The 8124-nt window shown below is 59.7% G+C and overlaps 1 protein-coding gene across 1 annotated transcript; it reads right to left on the bottom strand.

The window, feature by feature from the left end:
• Nucleotides 1-4291: 4291 nt before the first annotated feature.
• HES2 (hes family bHLH transcription factor 2) lies at nucleotides 4292-6288 on the bottom strand. The gene is made up of 4 exons (XM_032763837.1): nucleotides 6193-6288; nucleotides 5932-6027; nucleotides 5039-5127; nucleotides 4292-4577 (listed from the first exon to the last, which is right to left on the bottom strand). The coding sequence occupies exons 1-4, from the start codon at nucleotides 6286-6288 to the stop codon at nucleotides 4292-4294; spliced, it is 567 nt and encodes a 188-aa protein (XP_032619728.1).
• Between the last annotated feature and the right edge of the window lie 1836 nt (nucleotides 6289-8124).

The following is an 8124-nucleotide window of genomic DNA, read 5'->3' as shown; positions in this document are numbered from 1 at the left end:
TCCAAGCTCAGCTCCCTCTTCCACATCTCTTGTCTCTTTCTCCCAAGCAATTCTCAGCAGCACTCACTCATTGCTTTCTAACACTCCTGGCCACCAACCCCTCTCATCCTGCCAGACTCCTCACCCTACAGCCCAGATGCCCTCTTTTAAGCATGATTGGAGGGGTCAGCTGACCAGTCACAGGTGCACTGGCCTCTTCCCTCTTAAAGGGCCAGTGTCACCCTCTGACATTCCGTTTGACAGGTGAGGAACTGAGCCCCAGGGTGGTGGAGTGATCTGGTGTGATGATCTGGGGAATCTGTCTGTACAACTTAAGATATTGTGCAGTTGTCCTTATGAAAACTAATGTAACATAAAATGCCTCTATGTCTAGATGTATCCACCATTGCTGACAAACCTGAAAGCACGTTTCTCCCAGACTAGATACAATGGAGAGTAGTTAGACGTAATCAGGGCCAGTGCAACCCATTAGGCAATCTAGGTGGTGGCCTAGGGTGCTGGCATTTAGGCCGCAGCATTTCGGGTCCTTCAGCGGCGACCACGGCGGCTGGATCTTAGGCCATCCTGGTCGTCGTCAGCATTTAGGCGGAGCGAGCTGGGGCAGGGGAGTGCTGGGAGGGCCGCCTATAGCAAGTAAGGCGGGGGCCGCACTCAGGGGAACTCCCCGCCCCAGCTCACCTCTGCTCCGCCTCCTCCCCTGAGCATGCCGCCCCACTCTGCTTCTCTCCCTCCCAGCTGATTGGTGCCAAAAGCCTGGGAGGCAGGAGAAGTGGAGCAGCAACAGTGTGCTCCGGGAGGAGGCGGAGCAGAGGTGAGCTGGGGCAGGGAGCTGCTGCACGGCTCCCCAGGCCGGAGCTGCCACGGGAGGGGGCGTCTTGGGGGGGGGGGAGCTGCTGCAGGGGCGGCGCCTCAGGGCGGGGAGGGTGGGGACCTGCTGTTGGGGGGGCACCTTAGGGTGGAGGGCTGCCACAGGGCTCCGGGGTTAGGGGGGGCGCAAGGTGGAAGTTTCGCCTAGGGCGCGAAACATCCTTGCACCCGCCCTGGAGGTAATGACTATACTCTGACAGGCCAATAGGTATGCTAAGGACATTGGCTGGAGCTTGGAAAAGCCACTTCCTCCAGCTTGTCTGTAAAGGGGGTTTGAGGTGGGGGGGAATTAACAGCAGCAAGACAAAGAAACCAGGTGTTGATGGTGGGACTATAAACTCAAGGGACTCACAGACAGATACAAGCTGGTTCTGCAGTTTGGATGGAAGCATCACAGAGAGGGGAAATGTTTGCATCCTGACAAGCAGCTGTTGCGCCTCCTGCCCACAAGCTACATGGGCGAGCATTACGTGGAAAGATGGGGGTTGGGTAAAGCAATGTGGGGAGAGCGAATGGCCATTAACCACCCCTAGGATCATGTGGCTCCAGTGCTGCTGCTCGGCACTGATAGAGACACAGCTGCTGCGCCAGCTACCTGCCGTTGTGGGCAGAAACAGAGGCGCTGCGTACATGTGAGCAGAGAGGTGCAGGCAGTCAATGTCAGAACTCTGGCCTGCGCATGCAATGTGGGGTGCCCCATCTCAGCTCCACGCTGCCTGGAGAAGAATGTTGGCCCAAGAGTTTTTGGAGTCATTTCTCCTCACCTGGGAGAGGAGGAGGTGATGGGTCTGTAATTAGAAAGAGGAGGAATGACATGGTGGGTTGTGGGGTCTGCAGCTCAGGTCCCTTGCACCATGTGCAGTGCCAGGTGTGAGGACTCTGCTGTGCCTCAGTGTAGAAACCCATAGCATTTCAGATCAGCTCCTCTGCAGTTTAGGTGAGTGCCTGGTTATGGGAGGGACTAAAAACTTCTCAGGCCTGGACAGAATTTGACTCAGTCTCCAGAAACTCAAGGGTTTGGTGTAACTTTCATATTCCCTCCCCCTCTGCCCTTGGGCCCAGCCTACTAGGCAAAGTTGTTTGTCTGGTTTGTACCAATCTACTTCCTCTCATAAAGAGATCTGCAAGTGTCTGTCGCCTCCAGGCCTGTCTAGCTGGAAGTGCTTGCGACTGAAGGCCTTGCTCCCCAAAGGAAGGGGTGGTCCATCTCCTCATAGCAAGTATGACAGATTTATGCCACTGACGCTTCCCTGCCCTACCATGGCCATGTATTTGCAAGGGTCCCCCAGAAGGCAAATTCAAGGCCTGAGAAAGGTTCTGGTTTGCCAGCCTGCAAGGTTAGGGACAAGACCAGACATGACCTTAGTAGCAGAACAACAGGGGAGATGTCAGAGCATTGCATCAGGGAGAGGGTTTGTGCTGCAGCATGTTGAAGTAATTAGCATGTTGCCTGGGCTGAAGCCAGACTGAGGGGCAGAAGCCACACAGACACTTTCATGCAGGTAGCAGGATGTTGCTGGTGTTCAATGCCTTCTCCTTTCAAGAGCAGGTTAGAAACAGGTTTGCAGGACTGACTTTATAGAAAACGTGTTTCACATCTGTACTAGGATAGGCTAGAAATATTCTTCCAAAGAAAAGAATACATTTCTGTGAACACAGCTGCTGGGAATTTTAATCTGATTTAAATTAATTAGCATTTCCAACCCACCCCAAAGCTAAGCAGCCATCTCTGCTCCTTTCTAGGCTCCTGGACTCCAAAAGGGCTGAAACTGCAGTTTGTGAACCCAAAAACTACAGAGAACCAAAACCAGCATGGAAACCCGCTGAGCAGACAAACTGATCAGGTAGGCAGTGTTCCACCTGAAATTGCCAGGCCAGTTTTTGGTTATAAAAGAGAAAACCTGGGGAATTCTGATTCAGAAAAAAATAATATCTACAAGTAACCTTAGAGCTGAGAAACTGGACTTTAACAGTGTGATAATAATGTCCACTGGGGAGGATGGGGGAAAGAGGCAAGCTTCCATCCAAAGCACTTAAAGGGGAGTAAGTATTATCAGCCACAATTTACAGCTGGGGAAACTGAGTCAGATAATTTTCAAACTTGGGTGCCTCAAGTGACCCAAACAAGAGGCTTATTGTCAGCAGTGGTGGGGCCCCATTTAGGCTCCATCTGCATTTAGGTACTAACAGGTTTCAGTTTCTTGGGTATAGTCATGCACTGAGCCAGTGGCAAAGCCAAGCTGAGGTCCCAGGGCACCTGACTTCTAGCCCCAATACAAGCCGCTGGACCACAGTAGCCCCATGTCAGGGGTCAGCAGCGAGGCAGAGGGATTCCCAGCAATGCCTACTTCCCTTGTAGCTTCCCTGCTAAGTACTCCCCCTCCTCTGCTCTAATCTGACAGAGAACTTCTAGTGACCAGCGACGGCCCCACTTGCAGAGCAGCAGAAGGGCTAGGCCCTGGCCAGCAGATTCAGACTCTGTACCATGCTCTGAAGACGGAAAGTGCTGAGTCTGATGCTAGCTGCCCCCATCCCCAGGTGCCTGTTTCGGTCCCAGGAGGAACATCCCCATGCAACCTCCGCGCCCCCCCCCCCCCAACCATCACTAGACCCATCCTCTAGCCAGAGGTCATATGCATCCACCCCAGACAGGCACTAGGCTCAGATTAGTGTCCTGACCAGGATATGCCGCAGCGATGCTGTGGCATCCAGCTGGGTGGCAGAAGTGTCAGTGGAGGAGAGCAGCACTGTCATCCCTTGCTGGTGCCACAGCTCAGTGGTGATTGGTGCGTGTGGGGAGACATCCACTTGCCTTACCCAGAATGGGACAGGTGCCCATGCTTCATCCACTTAGCTTAGTGCCAGGGATTGGCCATCCCCACAGCAGGGGATTTGCAGTGCCTGGGCCAGCAGCTACACGCTCCCCATCTCCACTCCAGCCTTGCTTCCCTCCATGCTGAGTGCACCTGGATGCCAGGAGCCTCCATAGGCACTAAGGGCAACTTAGGATCTAGGCCTAGGGTTGTCCCCTGCATGGGGTCCCCCACCCAGCCAGCTCATGCTCATGCAGCACACCACCACACACGCCAGGTTGCTTCAGTCAGAGCATTTTATTTGTATGAAAATATAAAGTGTCTCCCACATATTAAACTCTAGTGTCTCCATAGCAAGGGCCAGTCAGCCTCTGGCCAAGCAAGCAGTGTGCAGTTCACAGGCCCAGGATACAACCCTTTGGGTTTACAAAGTTCCACTTCCGCTGCCTTGTCACCTGCACTGGGACCAAGTTCTGAGCTGTCCCGGCTCAGGCCGGGCTCTGGCAGGGGCTGTATATGGTATTTACACTGGGGAGGAAGAGGGCGATCAATGTACAAATAAATAGCTGGGCTCCCTTATGTACAGGCAGAGGTGTGCAGAGTCCGCCGCTCTACCAGGGCCTCCAGATGCCTGGATTTGCAGCTTGGGGGTGAGGGGGCGAGACCTCCCGCAGCCCCCTGGCCGGGCTGGCTGGCACTGCTCTCCGCCAGGCTGAGCATGAGTCTGTGGGGCTGCTGCAGTCCTGGCAGCTGCTGGGCTCAGTGCTGGTCCTTTGCAGGTGCTCCAGCAGGTGGCTGCATGAGTCTCTACCCAGGAGGTGGGACTTTGCCAGCAGGCTGGTGAGGTGGGACAGGCAGGCTCGGTATCCTTCCTGGTAACTCTCGGCAGGGTCTGGAGGAGAGAGAGAGACAGCAAGTTAGTGCTCAGCCATGGAGTCAGGGCTGCCTTTGGAGAGGGGTTTGGCCAGCCCCTGGCAGGGAGAGGTGCGGACTGCACCCTGGGCCCAGTCCCACCTAGGGTGACCCAATATCCTGATTTTATGGGGACAGTCCTGCTTTTGGGGTCTTTTTCTTATATAGGCTCCTATTATCCCCCACCCCATCCCGATTTTTCACATTTGCTATCTGGTCACCCTAGTCCTAGCGGCTGCAAGGGGAGCATGCCCTGGCATGGAGAGGGACCAGGGGCTGCAGCTGCAGCTCAATAGAGTCAGATACTTGGCAATGGATAAAGAAAGGGGGAGCAGGAGGAACACCTGGTCTAGCTGGGAGGTTCCCCAGGCTGAGCGATTTGAGGAGGGTCTGGCCCTGTCGCCAGCCTGGGCCTGGCTGCGCGCAGGTGTCTGGGCTGGGAGGAGACAGACTCACCTGGGGCGGGGATCTCCCTGAGGAACTGCACAGTCATCTCCAGAATATCCGCCTTCTCTAGCTTGGAATAGCGCGAGCTCTGCGTGAGGAAGCGACAGGACAGGTTAGGCGGCTCCTGGCCCGGGGAGCACAGAGCGCAGCGCCGTGCAGGCCCGAAGAGCGCAGGACGTAGAGCGCAGGACTCAGCTCGGTACCGGCCCGGGGAAGGGGGCGCAGGGCGTAGAGCGCAGGGCTCAGCTCGGTACCGGCCCGGGGAAGGGGGAGCCCGGGGACGCGCAGGACTTATAGCGCAGGGCGCAGCGCTGTGCTGGCCCGGAAAGCACAGAGCGCAGCGCCGTGCGGAGCCGGAGAGCGCAGGACGTAGGGCACAGCGCCGTGCCGGCCCGGGAAGTGGGGGAGGGGGGCGCTCAGGGCGCAACGCAGTACCGGCCCGGGGAGGGAGCCGTAGGACGTAGAGCGGTGCTGATCCGGAGAGCGCAGGACGTAGAGTGCAGGGCGCAGCGCGGTGCCGCCCGGGGAGGCGCAGGACTTACAGCGCAGGGCGAAGCGCGGTGCTGGCGTGAGGGGGGGCGCAGGACGTAGAGCAGTGCTGGCCCGGAGAGCACAGAGCGCAGCATCGTGCGGGGCCGGAGAGCGCAGGACGTAGGGCGCAGCGCCGTGCCAGCCCGGGGAGTGGGGCGCAGGGCTCAGCTCGGTACCGGCCCGGGGAGGCGCAGGACGTAGAGCGCAGGGTGCAGCGCAGTGCCGGCCCGGGGATGGGGGGGGGGCGCAGGACGTAGAGCGATGCTGGTCCGGAGAGCGCAGGGCGCAGCGCGGTGCTGGCCCGGGGAGGCGCAGGACGTAGAGTGAAGGGTGCAGCGCAGTGCTGGCTGCTGGTACTCACGTCTTTGCCTATGAGCGGCAAGATGAGGGTCTTCAGCTGGTTCAGGCTCTCGTTGATGCGGGCTCGTCTGCGCTTCTCCATCAGCGGCTTGAGGGTCTGCGGGCACACAAGGGCACGGGTCAGTTCCGCTGCAGCGGGGGCACAAGGTGGGTGGGCGGGTCAGGCCCAGGGGCTGAGATGGTTACATGGGGGGTGCGGAGGCCGAGAAATGTGGGGGAGGATCCGAGGGGACCCCGGTGCTAGAGCGCGACCCTCGCTCACCTTGCGCAGCTCAGCGGCCTCCCCTGTTTTCCTGTGCACCCCCACCCTGGAGCTGTAGCTCTGCGCCGCTTGGGGCGCTGCGCTGCGCGGAGACATGGGTCCAGGGGCAGGATCGCTGGGAACTCGCCTGCCAGAGCTGCTGGGGGCGGAATCGTGCTCCCAGCCTGGGCCAGGGCTTTTTATGGAGCCGCCTCTAGTGGGCCCCGCCTCCCGCCTTTGTTACAGGGCTGGGGAGGGACGCCCGGGGCCGGGCTGGATACTCAAGGAGGCCACATTAATTAACAGCCGCCCCATCTGCTGGGGCCCAGGCTCAGGGCATTGAGATCTGGGCACTGGCTGCAGCCAAGCTCGCAGCCTGGCCCGTCACCTGCCCGCTCTGGTCTGGGCGCCTAGCGGGGTGCTAGGGAAACCCGCAGCCCCAGCACTGCCCGAGGCCTGGAGCCCGCGCTAGCTTTCGGGGGACTGCAGCGCATTGCCACCGCCTGGGAAAGCGCTCGGGATTCATGCGCCCCCCCCACACCCATCCCTCGCTGGGCCGATGCTGGCAGCAGAGCTGTGCACATAGCTGCGTCCTGGCAGACACCGGCCGTATATTCAGAGCTCTCTCTCCTGCCACGACTCCGTGCGCGCGTCTCTGCAGCTTAAGACGCGGCGGGTGACCCCAGCGCTGACACAAAGCTCTTCTCGGGGGGCCACCGGCCTCCCTCAGCTCCCAGCCCCGCCGCTGGGACCGCCTGACACGCGGGGCCCCTCCCTGGGGGCAGGTTTCTGCAGCACGTTGCCAGTCCGAAGGCGACTCGCGCTGTGGGAAGCTTTGTTGCGCGGCCAGTGTTATCCCCACGCCGCGCGCTCCGCGCAGTGACCCGCGGGACCAGTGGGCCGCTCCCTGGGGGGGATCGTGGCGCGGCGGGACGCGGGGGGGCACAGAGACCGCTGAATCGCCCGGGCGCAGCCCCCGGCTCCCTCCCGCCCGAGCTGCTGTCCAGGGTGCTGAGCGCAGGGCCCCGCACAAACCTCCGGGAGGGGCCGCTTCAGGGACCGTTACCCGCCGCCCTGGGGGGAGCCTGCGGCTGAGGCTGGGTGGGTCCGTCCCTGCCGAGCTGGGAGCCGGGCTCTGGCCGACCCCCCGCCGCCCATTAGCCGCAAGGAGTCAGCTCCAGCCCCCCCGCCTGGGAAGCGGGGCTCTGACCCCACCCGGGCAGGGGCAGCAAAGGGCCCTGGTGTGGCATCCCCGAGCCGCTGTCCTCCCGGGGGATGACCTCGGGCGGGCGGGAGCTCAACCGCTTCCCAAGCAGCCGTTCAGCGGATCTTCAAGCACAACCACCTGCTGCCCCGCGAGGAAGAGCCCGCCCCGCGTCCCCAGAGCCGAGAGGGCTGTATCGCCAAGGGGGTGGGTAGCTCCCCCAAGGACCGTTAGCGGGTGCAAAGCCCCTTATTTAACTGCTACCCCTCGCCCTCTAACGGAAACGGGTTCCGCACCTGCAACCACGCAGCCAGGTGCACGTGTCCCCTAACCCCTTCCCGCCAGGGACTAATCTGTACAGGGGAAACCCCTTGTCTGCCAGTCTCTTATGGTACCAAAGTGCATTAACCGTCCTTCTGGGGGGAACAAAGGGGCTCCGAGCTGCTGCTGCTGCCGTTTGGCAGCCTATCCCCTTTGTTTTAAAGGCACAACAAGGCTGAGTCACCGGCAGAGGGAGAAGAGAATAGTAAAGACAGGAAAAGCAGCATCTGTCTTTAGGGCTTTGGAGGCCCAGCTGCTGGAAAATCATAGGCCCAACCCAGCACAAGGTCCTATCAGCCACTGGCAAACTTTCACAGATTTCTACATTTTAAGGCCAGAAGAGACCATTGTGATCATCTAGTCTGAGCTCCTGTGTAAAACAGGCCAGAGAACTGCCCCAAAGAACTGCTAGAGCAGATTTTTCAGAA

Source organism: Chelonoidis abingdonii, chromosome 23, assembly GCF_003597395.2.
Source record: "Chelonoidis abingdonii isolate Lonesome George chromosome 23, CheloAbing_2.0, whole genome shotgun sequence".
Taxonomy (NCBI): Eukaryota; Metazoa; Chordata; order Testudines; family Testudinidae; genus Chelonoidis; species Chelonoidis abingdonii.
Note: the sequence above shows the minus strand (reverse complement) of the source record. Positions and strands in the feature narration are given on the sequence as shown.